We start from the raw sequence: 19088 nt of genomic DNA, 5'->3' as shown, positions 1-19088 counted from the left end.
TAAAAGGAACAGATCTGTAGAGGAAAGGGGCATTGGTAGCCAATGGATCATTATCTAGGTGAAACCTTCCACTCCAGAAGTCTCTAAATCTCTGCAAGCTGGAAGGAACAGGTTGGGGATAGACTGGATGTTCTTGCCCTGTTCATATTCCCTTTGCCTAAGCATCTGCTGTCAGAAATAGGATCCTGCTCTGGACAGACCTCTGTTCTGCTATCCTGTCTTTAGGATAACCGTTTTCACATTCCTATGCTATGTTCATTCCTTAGCAGTCTCAGGACAGCTGAAGTTGCCAAAATAGTTTAGCTGCTGGTGCTTTCTGCAGCAATGTATTACCTGGATGTGTTTAGATGGTGAAGGCAGCAATAGGCTATGGTGTAATGGGAGTCTGTATAATTGGTTGTTACATTAAAATGCACCTGGAAGAGATATCTGGTATCTTGTAAAAGCTGTCTTGATGTCCCATGTTATAATGAAATAAATCTTTGGTGCCCTGAAGTCATCTGCTAGGTCATGCCTCAGCCCCGTGCAGCCAGCTTTTCTGTTTGTCTCATCAGTAAACTGCTGACTTGAGAACTGGGCAAGCTTTTTGCAATAAACAGTTTATTCAGCAAATGTTTTCTTCCTGTCCTCTTTATGAATTGCCTGCTAACAATTCCTGATATTGTTAAAGGTAGATGGTAACTAAGGGATTTATCATTCACAAGTAGTTAGGTTTATCAAACATGGACAAATATTTGAATACGTGTGATAGTCATCTTTGGTAGCTATGTTTTTATGTGTACACTCACAGCACAAGAGGAAAGAGGTAGAACTAAAAGATAATAATTCTTAATGTTATTTTTATATAAATAAGAGTAATAGGAAATGGGCTGAATTGTTCGGTCCATTTAGATCTCAGACTTCTTTCTGGATTCTCATTTGCAACATACAACTGTGCAGAAATGTCTCTGCTTAGTTACACACTGTGGCTTTGTGCCATTTTCAGGCTGTCTCCTGCGGACTCCTATCCCAGGCATTGTGGCGCTTTCAAAGGATAGCTTTGTTCCCAGTAGGAGAGCACACACTTCGGTGCCCTACCTCTTTGTATTACCAGTGAAGAGAAGTGCTTCTAGGGGGTAATTCCAAAGGCTGGTTGTGCAACCGTTCTACTGATTGTGTAAGGATCTGCACAGGGGCCACATAGAGCCTGAACTGAAAATATTAGGCACAGGAATATGAGACATGCTCTGCTTGGGGCTTCTGCGCAGACATTTGCATCCTTTCAACTTGCAGAACATTGAGGCATCCTCTGAGCATAGAAGGGTAACGAAGAAAGAGGTTGTGTGCTTTTGCACAGCAGTCCAGTGGTTTGGGTGCTTGTCCATGTGGGAGACGGGGATTATCAGCTCTCCCCAGCTGTTGTACTGTTTGAACTCACCGCTTACGAGATGTCTCCCTCTTGATGATAAGGGCAAAGTGTTGGTGTGTTTCACTGTCCCCATGCCCACCGTTCATTCCAGGCAGTGACCGAATTAGAAATGCAGGAACTGAGGGCTAGCAGGACCCTGTCCCCACAGCCTGGTGTCCGGGCTGTTTTGGCAGTAGAGGAGATTTTGAAGGTCTGGCTCTGAACCAAGGGCTATCCATCCATTTTGTCTGTGGCTGTCTGCGGAAAAGGCATACACAGCATGAGAGAGAAATAAAGAACAAGTGCTGAACGTAGGACTCCCCACTTCTCTGTAACTGGCTGAGTGGCCTTCTCTGTGTCTGATGCCAGCCAGGGTTTAATGGAGGGGAGAATGGACACCATATGTCTTCCAAATGCCTTAGTTTGTGATAAGTGAATAATATTAGGTGTTTAGAAATCTCCCCTTCACTGCTGCTGCTTCTGGAAGATAAGAAAAGAGTTTGTATTAACATAATTAAACATATGTCATGCCTTACAGTGTATTGCAATACAAAGGGAAACTATTTTTAAGTTGCCTTTCAAAAGTAATTCCAGTATTGTTATTACCGTACCCTTGACATGACCATGCACAGAGACAGCTATGGCATAGTTCCTTCATGCTAAACAGAATGATTTGGGTTTTGAATTTATCTTTTTTTTTTTTCTCCCTAACATTCATTGGACTTCCTTGTGGAAAAAGAAGTAGCCCTATGTATTTATTCCAATAACTTTCAAAACTAACAAGGCATTTTTGTGCTTTTACACTCAGCTTTTGATTCTTGGACACAAACATGCAGACACATTATTTTATCCATAATCAGTGAGAAAACTATTAAGATAAATGGTGTTTTCTGCATAGTGGCAGATTTGATTAGCTATGCTGAATAGTGACAGAGTATACACTTTTTTAAGGTAACTGGTAAACTAATTAAGAGTATTGAGAGTTATATCCAAGTCTTTACGTATTTATAGACATATATGGCAATCTACCGGGTCAGAGGTTTTTCAAAGGTCTGCAAATACTTCCACAGGGTACCCAATTTTTTAGTCTTGGAAGCATAGTGTGTATTAATGCTGTTATGATGGAGTGCTTTGACTTAAATCAGAAGTCTCTAAAGGCTTCTCTTTCCACATGTATCATTACCTATTATTTATGATTCTTCCAAAATTGTATATGTGCTTTGTAGATAGATGGGGGCAAATCCTGTGACCTACACAGGTAAAAGTAAGTACCTCAAATTAGGGAAAATTGGGGCCTTTAAGATACTCCCAGTTTGTCACTACAGGTATATATGTGCCGGCGCTGCCATACTATACAGAAACTACTGCAGATGTGGCAGACAGCTGGTCTGATGCATTGCACTATCTTAAACATACAGATATGTCAACAAATTCTCAGAAACAGAGAATTAAACACATGACTTCTCCTGTCCTTATTTCCACTGCCACCTTCAAAAGGAACCCAAGACTGGAAACAAGCATCAAAATGAAAGAAAAAGGGAACTCGTCACCACACCCCCCCTTGTAAAAATCTGAAACTGTGTTGAAGCTGTAAGGTAGAGGAAGCTTAGCACTACTGGTAAGGAACAAGGACAGAAGGAAAGCTTCTGTGTAATGGTCTTATTTCAGAAAAGAGTCGAGTGCTGGGCTGGTGGGCCAAAGAGTTGCAGGTTGAAAACGGAGCCTTTTTCTTCTGTGTGGAGAAAGGGGCAGCTCGAGGCAGGACACAGGGTATGTTTCTGCATCACGAGCTGAGAAGATACTCGTGAAAGAAGACACGCAGCCTTTGCCCTGACTTAAGGGAGGCTTTTGATGGGGAACCTTTGATGGGGTTTGAGGGAACTGCCCTCTTGTTCGGGTGCATGTGCAGCCACCTCGCCGGTGTGCGGTGGCTCAGCTGGGAGCGAGGTCCCAGTGAACCAGTAGAGTTACTGGGGAGCGAGGACCGCGGGAGGAAGGTGAGCCTGACTCACCAGCGTTACTGCCCCGCGGCTGGTGGCTTGCAGATCATCACTGCTAACCTGATCTCCCGAAGGACATTTTGACATTTCTAAGATTCTTGTTCTTAAATCCCTGTGGGGGAGGGGAAAAATATATCTTGAAAAATGCTGATATTGCATCCTTTCATATCTGTTCAAGAGGAGAACAAGCACTGAAAGACAGAGTTATCCTTCATGACGCAAAACTCATTTCTGTGTGGACTCAGCCTGTACTTTCAGGACTGTCTTAGCTGTACCTGGAGAGGACAAACCCTTCCACCTGGACAAAAGAGTTATAAGGAAACTCTGAAACATCCTCCTCTATGTTTCCTCTTTTTTATTTCCATTGAGGAAGGCAATATCTACACTAGAGTTAGTCAAGAGGAAACAGTGTTATGTTTAATATGAAGCTGACCAGGATGAAATCAAATGATCCTGCTGATATTAAATTTTGGACCTTCATAATTACAGACCCATAAATTAAAATTGATTCTGTTTTAAAAATGTGGCTACTAACAACAAGTTTTTAAACATACCTAGTATGTCCTTCTCCTACAACTCTATCTCTTTATTCCTCTGTTTCTTCTTTTTAATTGTTATGTGATATTTTGTCTTATCAACAGTACCTTCCCAGTGTGGAACTCTGCACCATTGTACATGACAGTTTTAAGAGCAGCAACACGAAATTAAATAATTTTAATATATGAAAATGTATCTAATATAATCACTGCAGTAAGACTGATGCACAGAGTAACACTCTGGCATCCAGTTTATGCTGCAGAAGAGAAAAATGCTTAGGCAGAAAGAATATTACAATACTTTATTGGTTGGCAAGGAACAAAACAGATTGTGATATAGATTTCTTCTGGAAAACAATCCTAGATTCTTTCCAACCAGTGTAGCAAAAGCAGATCTCTTTACAAGACTTGTGAGACACATGAGCCTTCTACCTAAAGGTACATAATTAGCTATCTCTGAGCCACTGCTTTCAGGCCAACTTTGTCTTCCTATGAAGACATGTATGTTTATGTATATTTGCCTATATTCTATGACTTGGGGAACAGCTTTTTTTCTTGTGCAATAGTTGAACCAGTATGTTTTTATCCATTAAGATGTGTTGTCTAGTGCAGTCATGCGATGGATGCTGGGAGGACCCACTATGGTGTACGGTTTGTTTCACTGCTGTCACAGAAATGAGAAATGGCAGAACTGAGCTCAGTAAAGCTATGGATTTCACGTGTGTGTGTAGCCCTGACTAACATGTATAGGTGACACTTTAAACAATTTCCATCTGAAACTGTGCTTTTGCTGTAGATGACCTGCCTTGCACTCGCAGTGAGAAGCCAGTAGAAAATGGACCTGCAGGTACATTTGGGTGACCCTTTACCCTATGGTGACCTGGGTTTGCCTTTAGTGAAAAATGCACCAGGCGCAGTAGCTTTCTGCTCGCTTTCAAGAAGAGGCTCGGGTGGGAAGGAGCAACTTCTCTGTGGAAACTACGGGCAGTACTTAATGTAGTAAAACAAAACTGCTCATATTAGAATTGTATTTGCACTTGATAATATATTACCCTGTTAGAGGTAGATGCTCCTGTGATAGGAGCATCTACCCACATGGCATACTAGTTATTTGCTACTCGTATTTAGTGTCCATGCTGAAGTACAAGCATTGTGAAAGTACATGTTTCCTGCCAAAGTGATTTTAAAAAAAAAAAAAAGAAATCAGCTCACCGTACTGATAGAAGTCACTGGCTAGCTGCCTTTTCAGAAAAAGCCTTTGAAGCTGTAAATTTTTCTCAACAGAAACTTCTAGAACTGTAGGCAAAACATTTGTTTTTACTTGCTGAGTTAATTGGAAATGAGGGAAGGCAAAGAAAAGAGACTGTGATTTCAGAAAGCAACTGAGTCAAGTATTTCTGTTCCAACCAATGAACAGAATCTAAGTGGTAAAACTCTTCAAGAAGCGCTGGCTGCCTCAATGAATTACAAAGATGAGCTCTGTTCTCACATGTCTGTTCAAAAATATGGAGTAAATATGAGCCCTTTACTGTGCATTGAGAAACAGCAGTACTTGTTTCATCAGCTTAATTTTATAGTCTTTATTTTGGTGCCAAATACTGAAGCTATGCGCATTTTTCTGTGCACCCAAGTGCTCATGCTCAATTTCAGACCACAACGTGAGGGTATCTGTCTACAAATACGATTTGGACATCACAGAGCATATATAAAAATGTGCAGGCTTTCCAAATCTGGCTCCAGGTGTTTAGTGTGGAAGAAAAATAGACTTTTGCTTGTAAAGCTCATGTCTAAAAAGCTGATTGCGATAATTGGCTGGATACTAGATGCATATAACAAGGCCTCATCCAGCAAAGAACCTGAGTATGTCCTTAATTTTAAGCAGGCACAAAATCTCTCTCACTGCAGTGGGAATAACCTTGTTTAACATTAGTAGCATATTAACTACCTTGCTACATTATTCGCCTCTCTCATACATGTGATCATTTTAATATTTAGAAGTATGTTAAAATTCTGGTTTACAACAAGCCATCTTATTCAGCCTTTAAAAATGAAATGCCTTTTTAAAAATCTCATTCATTTTCCTAACCTAATTAGTAGAGATCCTTCAAAACAAATAACGGAAAAAGTATGCTTTTTTTATGCACTACTTTATGCAACAATGAGTAAATCAGAGTGAATGTCATGAGCTAATTTAAAATATGACTTTAGTTGAACTAAAATGTCTCAGTTGAGAAAAATCTCAGACTGATCTTTTAATAAAATCACATGAAATTTGATAAATCTAATATTTATTTCACTTATATTTGTGTTTGTTTATTTCTAATGTTTCTATGGAAAGAGGGTCTTTCCCTCCCAACCTCCCAGGCAATACTGCTTAGTGTTTACTCAGTGGGAGATGTCACTGATAAAGCATAAATCAGCAGCTGCTAAAGCAAGAAGGAGATGCTGAAGCCAGGCTAGTGATCCCTCAGTAGCAGCAGTGACACCAGATAACTATCTTGGTTTGTGGTATTGCAGATCTGTGGTAAGATAAAGAAAATAAATCTCTTTGGGACATGGGAGAGAACACTGTGGCTTTTTCCAGAGAGCTGCGAGGCTAAAACCTCTGTCTGCCAACAAATCAGCAATGATTAATTTGTTCAGTCCACGACCCATCATGTAGGGGTTGTTTCTCTCAGCTAAAGAAATGCAGTGTTCCCTCCTGCAAAGCGGGTGCTGAGGGAGAGGGATGAGAGGAGAAGGAAATGTGCCCAGATTCAAGTCTGTTTAGTGACACCATGATGATCATGGAAGAAGAAAATGTTCCTGCAACCACTTATTTAAAAGCTACGTTGTTGGCAAATATATTTCTTCTTCTCCTTGTGTCGGTGAAGGCAAGTTTGTGATTAGCCATATCATATCACAAATGATTGGTAGAAGATTATGCCTACAATTTTGAGTGAAATCAGACTGGATGATGTTGTTGCTCTGATACGTGTGCAGTGAGGCCAGATATTAAGGCTACTGTGAATCAGAGAAGCATATAAGACTGTCATTTGTGTGGATTGCTGGAAGCTCCCCATACTGCAAATGAGTCAAATACAGGAGAGGAGATTTGAATGCAGCAAAAGTTGTCTTGGCTTCATAGGCTGAACAGCAGTCACGTTTAGGCTGGATGTTTTCTGACCACTTTGTAGACAGTATTTTTTATTACTTAAAAAAGCGGCTTTGAAATTGAATATGTACATTCTCCAACAGCTTCATTTTATTAACAGGCCTGTGGTTAGATAGTGCATCAGATATCAGTGCTTTGGGAGCAAAATTGCTGGCTGGTTCTCGTTTCCTTTCTCCCTGGCCCAATTAGTTCAGATCTGTTGGAGATGCTGCAGGGATCCAGCAACCTTCATGTGTTTTCAGGAGCAGGGATTTGGGTCTAACAAGGATGGAGGGTTGGGGGGAAGAGGGGGTATTTTGTATTTGTCAGTATTGTCGTTATTTTGCTCTAACTAGGGTTGAAATGGAGAAGAAAAGCTGGTGGACTTGAGGATGTAAATATGTAATGATGTATGTTAAAAGTGGTAGCTGAGTATTTAATGAGAAACTGAATGATATCACTTGCAAAGCTGTTTAACCGAATTGCTGTCCATTGCTTACTTCTCTACCTCCATCCTATTGTTTATGCGCCTTTTCTAGCAGCTGCAGTATTTTTCCTTGGTCCCCAGAATTCTCTTCTGGGGCAAATCCTAGCCTCCTACCTCTGAGGCCATCTGCAGATTTCCCTAGGCTGCTATTATATGAATAATCAGCTGTCTCACTTAAGAAATTCTCTTTGCTCTACATCATTAAATGTTGACTCCTGCTGCTGCTATGACAGATCCCTTTACAGGAATCTACAAGGAGAGCTGTCTCTGATGTTAACAGTGGGTCTTTGCTGTGGAACAAAAGAACGTACTGGGGCAAGCATGAGATGGTTTGAATTTATAGTATTTTAAGACTGGGAAGTAAAAAAAAGGTTGAAGCTGATGTATGTATACCCATTTTGAGATCTGTATTTCCAAAAAGTGAAGAAGGGTCTTGTTTGAAGCATTGAGTAATTTTGTGCCCAGGAATATCATTTGTAGCTCTTATTAAGGCAGTGGTGAGATAGTCATTTGGTGAGGGAGGGGGGAAGATACAGTGGGCTAGGAGGGAATTCAAAACAAGACCAGCTTGTTATAGACAGGCTGTAGAAGAAAGGAAAATGCATCCATCAAAAGCACGAGTGATAGCCTCTAGTGAAGGCACAGTAATGGACTAAATGACCTGAAGGTTTCTTCTTCCACCACGGCCTTTTTGTTGTGAAGTCCTTTCCCAGATATCTCCCTGACAGCTGCAGCTTTCTGCTAACTGTGTATTAGTTATTCAAGAGCATCACCTCTAACAGATGCCTTTGTGAAAGGTTTTGCTGCCACTCCAAAAAGCAGCCACGTGCCCAGTAGCTCCCTCTTTTTCTCTGGCTGTATCCAAGTACCCTGTAGCCAGCAGCTTGAGCCCGTTTGCCCAGTACCTTCTCCTGTCTGCTTGTGATGTGCAGCTACCTTTCTCCGCATGGGAAAGGTCTGTTTCCAAAACTTCCTGCGTAATTTGCTCATGTTGAAAGAACACTGAAATGGGCAAATCTTGTACCTATTTACATGTGTAAATAGGTTTGAAACTGTGACCTGCTGGCCCGTGCTTTTATTCTGCAGTGCTTTTAAACAGCAACCATTACACACCAGAGGGAGCCCCTTCGAAAAGGACTGCAGTACTGGCGTGCTTCCTAGACCATGGCATGCCATCAGCTTGGCATGTGAGAACTTACGGTGTCCTGCGGCTGAAACGTGCTGTCCGTGCTCTTTTTGTCTTAATGGTTGTTTTCTGTCTTGAGACTTAATTCATCCTTTGCGTGTTAGTGTGTTTTATTTTAGCCTGGTTGTTCCTGTAGTGCTGTGTCATCTGTAACACCACCTCTTGTCTGTCTTCATGTTTTGGCATTCCTTTTGTAGATGGTATGGTGACGGGGTGCTCATGGCATGGCGGCATGTGCTCACCTGAACGAGGGACTTGCTGGTGGTGACTCTGCATCGTTGCTGATAGCAGAGAACGCTGTTGTTTCATTCTATTTAGCTTTAAATCAGTTCATATTCTATCTAAAGCTGCTTGGGAAAGCAGCTTTTTTTGAAGAAAAATTGGTTCTGCTAGGGGGAAAAAAATAAAGTAGCTTTATTCAATGTGTATGTTCCCTCACCTGAAAGCCCCTTGGCTGGATTTTCTACTGCACTGTCACAAACCCCATCAATCTCTTCAATTTCTTCAGAAGGAAGAGAGGATTTGCAGGTTAACCGGCTGGAAACACAAATATGGATAAAACCAGACATACAGAAGACAGATGTGGACTTTTCAGAAATTCTTAATGCAATACAAGAAAGTAAGTTATTCCTTGGATGCAAAATTGGGTTTATGGTAGAAGAATCATTTGAGATGCATTGAAGTTGTAACTGAAGGAACATACAAAGTGATGAACTGAATGATGAGTATGTATTACTAAAATCTCTGAGAAAGTTCAGTGGGTTATTGAAGGCCAGTAAGAAATCTTTTACTATCAGAGAAGTCATAGTAAGATTTGAATTATTATGTGCCTAAGAGTTCCAGCAGTATGTATTTCCTATGCAGAAGTAATCAGAAATATTAAGATTCCTGTTACTTTAACCCATTCCTTACACTCTTGAATGCCTGTGTGAACTAATAATGCCGTGCAAATGCTGCAGTCTGGGATCTAAGACTGGATTTGAAGTTCCAGGTGTTCCAAAGTGTTGGGGTATATTCACATTTCTGCAGCTGGTAATTTTGGGGAACAGAAGTGATGAGCTTGTCACAACAACTGAAGGTCTGTATATCTTAGATGCTGCATGAAACCATCTCTTTTCACATGTACTGTGGATGACAAATTCATTGGTCCACCCTTCTTAAATCCAGCTGCAGAATGATTTCAAGACTTGTGCTAGAAGAAAAACAACAATGGAAGACACCCCCCCTACCCAAAATGGACAGAACTCTGGAATCCAAAAGAATCTGGAATTTCAGTGGGAATTTTCCATAATAAATTGAAAACTCTTCTGAAGGACAAGAACCTTCCTGGTTTCCCTCTTTTCCAGTTTTATTTTAAACTGGGTGTTTCATGTAGCAATTTTCTGAAGTGAGAAACAGCAACTTACATTCTTGAATGATAAAGGATGTATAAGAAAGTGTAAAACCCTGCACACTGCCTGATTTTTGCCATCTCAATAAGGAACCATACAGTGGTAGGATCAGGTTGGTGGTGGTGTTAGTTTGGAAGTGGAAGGAAAACTCTCAGGTTAGTATGATGACACGGGCAATATCATCATTATGGGTAATAATTTGAAATTGAATCACCTCATTTAAGCTGTAGGTTTAGGATGAACCGTGGTTTTTGTAACTTAAAAAGCTTTTCCCATCAGGAAATCTTATATGAGGTTTTGCTTTCTCCCCTCTTCTCTGCACAGCCCAGATATAGGCCTGGGGGCAGTTGGGATGTGGCCTGGAGAGGCTGAAAAGGCACTGTAGTCTTTCAGAGGGTAAATAGACAAGATAAACAAATTCAAGTTGGGAAGAGACCATATTGGAATACAAGAAACAGTTATCTTCTCCATTTCAAGCACATGGCTGAGGAGAATAAAAATAGATTATTTGTTTAAAACAAATAGATGTCAAGATTAGATTTATTAACAGTGTTTGTCCAAAGCAGCTTCTTTTTAAAAATGACTGTATCTCAACTTCCCCTGGTACTGTGTCATATTTCAATATCATACTTTCTGATTACATCCGTGTGCTGAATAACCCCAAATTTTCAATCAATGGGGCACAGGTTTGCTTATAACCTCAAATGTTACACTTCTAGATAAAACCCTCAGTTTCTTGTAAAAGTATACCATTTTTCTGTGGCCGTAAAGACAACATTAATCTGGCTTGAACATAGGGGTTTGCAGTGAAGGTATCAAGATCTGAATTCATTGTCTAAGCTCTCTTTGTGGTCAACAGACTGTACCTACCATGTCTACAGCCCAGTTTGTCTCATTTTAAAGTGGGTGTCTAATGTAGATTAGATGACCTGCAACTTGGAGGTGGCTGTTTGCCTCTGTTACCTGCAGATGGAGTTTAGGGAGATAAGCTAACCTGAATCACTACCACAGCTTAGACACAAACATCTGCACTGTGGTTGTGTAAATGTAGGTGAATCCTACCCTAAGTAAAACAAGTATTTGCAAGTGATTAATGGATATAAACGGAATAGAAGTAGGCTCCCAAATTGTTTTAGCAATTTGAATATAATTTCAAAACTAAGTAGCATTAAAGAAAGAGCCTTTTAAGAATGAACATTTTGATTTATAGATTATTTTTGAGCCATTTGAGAAGGATGCAGCTTTTACAGCCTTGGAGAAAGTGGGGTTTTTTTCTTTATCCAGACCAGACACAGCTGCTGTCGGGAAGTTAATCTCTATGTCCTTCAGCTACATTTTCTTCTGGGAAGACAAAGGATTCCTATGACTGTACAAGCAGTCACAAGAGCCAGTTTGCAAAGGCTTGTTACGTGTCCAGGAGAGTGTCTTGTCACCTGCAGTCTGTTGTGAATATCGAATGATTAGGATAAACTTGCCTAAATATTTTTTCTAGGGTGTTTGCTCTGAATAGTTGTTGTTATTTTTATTCCTGGTTGTTGTTAGCATTGATGAAAATTAAAGAAGGCTAATGATGCTTTTAAAGACCACATATTTTTTTCTTGCTAATGTGAGTTTCCTGAGCATTTCCCTATTCAGGAGGTGCCATGTGGAACTTTAGCTAGCTGGTATATCTTTCTGTTTGCTAGACTGCCGAGAGTGATCATTCAATAGCAGAGATTTTTTTTTTTTAATTTAATTACTTAAAACAAACATTTTGCTCTAAAGCGTTTTTCTTTTCTTCTTTTACCCTACTGAATCTCTTGGACTGCAACTGAAGATAAAGACTTACCATCTCATTATTTACTTTTATGTGAATATACTGCTATTATAGAAGACTTAAAAGTCATTTCTACTGCATCAGAGCTAAATTCAGCGTTTAAGTACCATAGTTCATGGTAGAGCCTTAAACGCTTTTTTCTAAAGATATCTGGTAAGTCTTTTTATAAAAGAGTTTCTTCTTGACCACATGATATTCAGAAGTTATCTGTAGTCTGTCAGAGACAGTCCACAAACAATAATTACTAATCTGAAAATGGCAAAATAGGGGACTGCAAAACAGGGTAATGCATCTGACCCAAACCAAACTTGTGAACTAGACAGCAGAGGTGTCAAGGTTCTGCATACGAACTCTCGGTCAGATATAAACCCGAATCGTTGCCTACTCCCAACCTGTACCTGTGCCACAGCCCCAGCCAAGAGCAGAGTGACCGGGGGGCACCAGGGGCACCCCCAGCCCTGGTCCTCGGTACCGCCCTGGGGCAGCGGAGCAGCGGTCGGGCAGAGCTGCGGCATCGCTGGCGCAGGGACCGAAGGTCCTGGGGGGGTGACGAGGGGTCCTGGGACCTGGGGCGGAACCCCGGGGGTCCAGGCAGGGACAGGCAGGGCTGGGGGTGCCCTCAGGGCCACGGCAAAAGCTAGCAAAGGCTTTCGTGGCTTTTTCTGAGTTATTACACTGAGAAGATGGATTTCTTGTGGGAAAGCAGTGAATAGCTTTATTTTTTGAAAAAAGCTCAGATTTTAAGCTTTTTTTCATTAATTCCTATAGTTTGCTTCAATGCGTGAAACTTAGTTTTATTGCCACTGTAGTAAATTCAAAATTCTAAGAAATCTTTGACTTTTTAGAATATTTTTCAAAATCCACTTTACGTTGACTCTCACTAGATTTAATAAAAAATAATCTTATTCTCTCATTTTAATCCTCATAATCTGGAAGCCAGAAATCAGTGAGTTTCCCAAGACAGGGTTGCTGATCCACTGTGTAGTTACTGAATTTAGCATGTAACATGATAAAAAGTTCTGGGCTGCGTGGTATCTGTAGGATGGCCTCCTTGAAGCAAAGATTTGTAAATGGTATCTGCCAGCCTTACTGAGTGCAGAAAAGTGTTTGTATCCAAAAATCCAAATAGATGCTGTAAAAACATAAAACGTAGTACGAAAAGATGCAGAAGGGTTCTTGGTTTTTCATACACCAACTTTTCTGCTTTGCAAGTCTCTGCTTAACAGGGTATTTTCTACTCAGTGTTTTTATTAAGGGTTATTCTCTGGTATTGGTGCTTTTAAACCCAATCTTTTTTTCACATGTGGAAATGCTCTACACTTATAAACATTGCCAGTAAGAATTTTTAAAGGAAATTCACTTTTCAATGTTACTGATAGGCCTAAAAGCTTCCAAAGAGCAGTTTCTGGGATATTGATCTTCAGCTTGCGTTACCCAAAGCTGAAGTATACTCGATGGCTTGTTGTGACAATTGGTAATAAAATGACAATTAGTTAACAGAAACACAATCTCTGAGCAGTTCCATCTTGCCACACAAAACCATAGTCAGGTCCCATTTTTTAATGAAAATTCTTATTTTGAGGCACCTCAGTTTTTGAGCATCTATCTTCAGAAAGTTAAAGGAGTTATCTTATCTTTGAGCCCTACCTAAATCAGCTCCTTGGTCTAAAGTGGCTTGTGGACCCACTGCGATTGTGCACAGACTCTTGCTCAGAATTTCCCAACATTCAGTTTTCAGAATATATGGTTCTACTATATTTGGGATAAAAATATTTGTATATAGACATTTTTTTCAAATCCTCAAGGGATTCTGAATTATCAAGTCACTTTGATTTATTTTTTTTTTTTCTGCAAAAAGGAACATGAGGGGGAGAAAAGAGCTTGCATATTTAAACTGATCTAAAACCAGAGGGGGAATTCTTAATATCTCCTGTAGCAACGCACATGCTGCTCTGTATTCCTGTTAAATTTCACTGCTTAAAAAGACATGACTATACACTAGCACCAGCCTGTCTCCCAAACAGCATATACATGATAAAATTATTGTATGTTATTCTGTTAAGGTCATTTGTGGAAAAATGCATGTCATGATCTGAAGGGGTCAGAAGAGATGGAGCCCTGATTACGCCTTTAGCACCGTTTGGCTGTGTAGGTGTTCACCTCCGTCGGAGTGGAGCGGCTGAGCGAGCTACAGGCAGCAGGAGAGTTGGCTTGGAAGGACCATCACCATTATTAAAGTAAAGCAAACAGGATTTGGTAGAAAAATGGTCTCGGCAAGTGTTAGGGCCCCATAGTTAGCGTCAGTGACTGAAATACTAAGTGTATTTTCAAAAACGTACGCTGCAAGGCAACTGCAGTGTAAAGAGCTCTGCTTTTCACCAGCAGCACACCTTTACTGCAACTGGAAGAAGGTAACAGACACCTTCAGCACTGACGAGGTGGTTCAGCACCTCTCTTTGCTACTTATCCTATTTGCTGAAGCTATCAACTAGTATGCCAATTACCTGTGTACTTCTGATATAAGCAATTTTCTACTACAGGCAATCTGGGCAGGTCCTGGTAGCTAATTTCACTAACCGGCTGAGATTGACTGCTTCCACAACTTCTAGTCACTGCTGAGATGGGCTGGATTTTAAAGTGACCTTGAAATAAGATTTTTTTTTGCTCCACATAAATTCTCGGAATAATCCAGTAATCCTCTGCTTGAAAACTCCAAATGCATTCACTCACTTACCTACCAAGTTGTGTATCTCAAAACACCTACTTAAAAAAACATATATTTTGCCACCCAAAGCATTACTGGCACTTCAGGAAGCAGCAATTCTTGTATCTCAAAGGCTTCATCTTTTATACCGTGGCAGTCTTAATGGCAGGAAAAAGCTCATTCAAATTCCCTCGAGCATAGCATACAGGCAAAACTTTAATTTTTACATCTTTCATTGCCTCTGTCTGCAACAGATATCTATCTTGCATAATCTTCAGAAAGCTCCACTATTTAATTACTTTTATATTTTCCACAGCTGTCTTTGGACTATATTGAGGTGTTGATCATATACAGGTTCATGCATTGCTCTTATGGAGGCACTCTGATGGGTTTTGGTTCAGTGAAGTTGTAAGTCATTCAAAACTTTTTCTGTTTCAGTAGGTCATTCTGTGGAGTATTCAGATGAATTCTTCTCATATGAACAAGTATGCAAAAGCTGATCATGATCTACATCCAGATTATTGTCTGCTGGGGTGGAATGTTTCCAGTCTTGCCCTTTGAAACAGGATGACAGTGAAGGGCAGGTGGTTAGACTGTGCTGTTTTGCGGCACTTCCCCTGTCTTTTATAAGCATCTGTAGTATGATTTTTGTGGATTGAAATGGATCAAGGTGACAACTAATTCTTTAATATTACTACTGCATGTGCTACACATTGGAGTCTGGTTTTTGCTTTCTAAGTCTCCAAAAACCTCTGTAGCTTGTCCTAGGACAGGCTGGATGCAGCCCCAGTGACCCTGAGGAGCTGCAGGCTCTCCTCATCTCCCAAACCGAAACACCAGCAGATGCTCTTCTCCAGCCCTGGCAGTAAGCTCCCCCTGGCCGGGAACGGGATGGTGTGAGGCCAAGGATAGTTTTAAAGTGAAAAACTCTGTCCTGGATATTTGTCTCTAATGGTATCCTGGCATTTTTCACAAAAGTAAGATAAGTAAAATAAATGGACTGATAGTAAAACCAGCCTTAAAATGGCAAGAGAAACTTAATATCTACCCCAAAAAAAGAGATTTTTATATCTCCGGTGTTTTCACAGGCTATGATGATATGCACAATATAAAAGAGAGTGAAGTAGATGAAGCTATTACTCCCATTATCTCTATAAAAGCAGGTTGGGATCCTGCAGAGCAGAGGGTGCTATCTAAAACTAATGAATTATGATATGAAGTGTTAAGTAGGGATTAAATATTGCATAATACTAATTTGGGGATACAAAGAATGATAGCTAGATTAGTCAGTATGCAACTCCAAAATTGCTGAACTCAAGGAGTAGTATGTTATCCTGAAAACTATTAATCTGACACAGAATTTCTTACTGTTATGCTGTCTACATAAAAAAAAAAATACTGTTAAAAGTATTAAAAACTCAGAATGTCTCCTAAGAATTGTGCTGCTTATGTTAGTTCATTAGCCTAGTATCTAGAGTGGAATAACTTGGACGTGAAGACTCTTCTGTTGTTTCTGAAATTTTTAGTGGCTTTCTAAGCAAAAGTATTGCAATTGAGAATACAATGTATGTCATTAACCTTGTTCTTATTTTATGCATGAAAAAGAAGCAGCTTTCTTGAATATTTTGATAGGGTTTTCATCTACCTACAGCTGTAATAACAGACTTTAGATAGCTGTAAAAGACATGTACAAAAAGGGAGCAATCTCTTCCCCATGTTCATGATTGATAGGAAAAGAATAATATATTTAAATTGCAACACAGGTGCATATTCAGGATGAATATTATGAAGAAAACTTTCTTCTGCTTGTGACAGTGAAAAATAGGCCACCCTCAGAAACTGTGGAGTTGGTGGCATCAGAGATTTTTTTTAAAAGGTTTCTTAAACTGGGCTATAGCACCTGAAGAAGGGAAAGGTGCAAAGGAGATCACAAAATGCTCATGGTGGCTGGGAACATTAATGGCCTTTAATTTCTGGCAGCTATTCAGTCTCTCCACAGTGGGGGAATGGATTTTTAAACCTGCAGCCACTAGTTAGAAATGGAACTAAGTTGCTGCCAGCAATTAGACATTTTTGGCTGTTCCCTATTAATATAAATTCTCATCAAGAGGAGTTACAACTGCCTGTCACTAAGTTAGGGGAGTTGCGGAGAAGCAGAAGGATCAGGAGGTTATTGCATAAAAGAAGAGTGATTCCAAAGGCAAGTCAAGTTTGCAAAAAAGTGTGAGTAGTAGTGGGTTAGGCAAATTTCTGTTAAGAGCAATAGATATTTGATCCTTCTGTAGTCAGGGGAAGAGGCTCAGTAGCTGAACTTTGGGCATCCCTTCTAACAGTTACGACTCTACTGTTGTAATTCTGGATTTTGCCTATGAAACATGAGGTTGGAGAGATGACGTCTATCCACAGCTGAAGCTTGATCCTCAGCCGAGGCATTTTTCTTCTCCTCGCACACGTGTCTCCATCACCCGTGGGGTGCCAAGGTGGACCTCGCTGGCTGCAGCCTGCCCGCCCCGCGTCTCCCATCCCACAGCCACTCGGTCGGTGGATCGGTGGCCGTTACGTGGGACCGTAGGCTTGGGCAGCAGCTCTACCCACGGCTTCTCATCGCCTCTTTGCTCTGCAGAGCCCTTACATCTCTGTGCTTTTTATCAGGGTTGGGTTTACTACAGCATCCTGTAGACTTAAGCTATTGCTTTGTGCATGACTGAGGGCTGTGCAGTAGGTAGATCTGAACGTGACAGATTTATAAGCATCAAAACATGCCAAATTGTGCAAAGACAAACTTCTGCTTCTGCTTTTAAGTAACAGTATTTATTTGATGTCTTCTGCCTCTAGCTGCCCCACAGGTGTGTACAACTTCTAACTCGATACTTTATGTAGTAGGTTAAAAATCTGCTTCTTTATAATAAGGAATTTTCAGAGACCGTACTAATCCAGAAGGTAATCGTTTAAGCCACTTACATTAGCTATCGCCTCAGCTTCTCTTAGGGTATGTTGTATCATGACAGAAGATTGCTTATTTGTCATCAGAAAGGTATTATGGCATCCTAAATCTTCATGCGGCTCACTGGTGAAGAAAGCACTCCACTAATGCACATCAGATTTTAAACTTAACATAGTATATACTTATAGCAGAACTAAAAAATGGGATTGTTGGTAATGTGTTACACTCAGTGTCTTCATTTGGTTCAATGGTGATTTGAATGTATATTTTTATTTTTTGTTTTTAGTAGCTAAGGATGTCAACATTTTTTTTGATGAGTTAGAAGGTGTGAACAGCCCTTCCAAAGATGATGACTCCCTGCTTCACCATGGTAACTTGACCAGCACTTCTGATGATGCCAGCAGGTTGGAAGTTGTGGGAGAGGTAAGAACACACAGTATTATTAATATAATAATTATTCATGCCCATTATAAAAAGGGAATAAATGTAATTTGATTTAAAATCTCATTCTCTGCAATTCAACTTGTATCTGAGCTTTCCCATGGGGACTGTTTTCCATTCTAAGATTATAACGCTGAAATATAAAATATCTCAAGTTAAAAGGAGTTTTATTGATTTCACGCACCCCCAGTGAAAATTCTGTACAGGCCTTTGTTGTCTGCTTGTTTTCTGAACCATCCAAGTCTAATGCTTCACTGCTTCTGAAAATAATGGAAAAGTTTTCCCTATATTAATCCTTTGGGGGGAAGGAGAGAGGAGGAGAATCTATCATCAATGTCTCATAAGAAGCATTGGGCATCAGGTATGTGACACATTCCCTTCCAGTGAAGAACAAGTGACCTGATGGTGCCTAATGGTGGTTCAGAGAACATACCAGGGAGGAATCATTCAGCACATAGTCCCTTTTAAATTATGTCTTAAAGCAGGCAAAGCATGGACGTGAGGGCTATCTCTTCAGGGAGTGAAGAGAAGAGACCAGGGACTTGTCTCCTTCCTCCCACCCCAGGAATGCAGCTGCATCCAGACTACTTACTGGAACGGTCTGGTGTTCCCTGCACGCTGTGCCTGAGGATTTTTTGGCAGAGGGCTGACTGGCACAGATCAGAACCGGCAGGGACCGTACTAACAATTAAAAAGCACGGAAAACCGTAGGATATTGCTGAAGCCCCTGCCCTGACACTGTTTTGTTTACTAGTTTAGATAAAGTTTAGAAGGTATAACTACAGATTATGTCTTTTTCAGGAGCTAGAGGGTTTTGTGGTGCAAGTTTTTTGGTGGAACACTGCTGAGGAGAGAGTCAGAGATTTTCCCTGTACTAGAAATTCAGCCCATAGAGAGCTGCACTCCTGGAATGTTTAGACAGATAATTAAAGCAAGAAAATTCAGGGCACCCAGAGATATGTTTGACCTTGCTCACAATTTCATCTTCCCCTTTACTCGTTGCTCTTCCGCAGGTTCCCATACAACTTACCAAGGGCCCTCTTTGCCTACTTGCACTGTAATA

At 40.5% G+C, this 19088-nt stretch overlaps 1 protein-coding gene across 1 annotated transcript in view; it reads left to right on the top strand.

The window, feature by feature from the left end:
* Positions 1–19088, top strand: part of ANO4 (anoctamin 4) — a 220981-nt gene that overhangs the window by 100788 nt on the left and 101105 nt on the right. Inside the window, exons 4-5 of the mRNA XM_075058242.1 lie at positions 9238–9348; positions 17871–18007. Of these exons, the coding sequence (XP_074914343.1) occupies positions 9238–9348; positions 17871–18007 (248 nt within the window). The remainder of the gene's footprint in view (positions 1–9237; positions 9349–17870; positions 18008–19088) is intronic.

Source organism: Buteo buteo, chromosome 26, assembly GCF_964188355.1.
Source record: "Buteo buteo chromosome 26, bButBut1.hap1.1, whole genome shotgun sequence".
NCBI classification, from domain to species: domain Eukaryota; kingdom Metazoa; phylum Chordata; class Aves; order Accipitriformes; family Accipitridae; genus Buteo; species Buteo buteo.
This window is presented reverse-complemented; position numbering and strand designations above follow the sequence as displayed.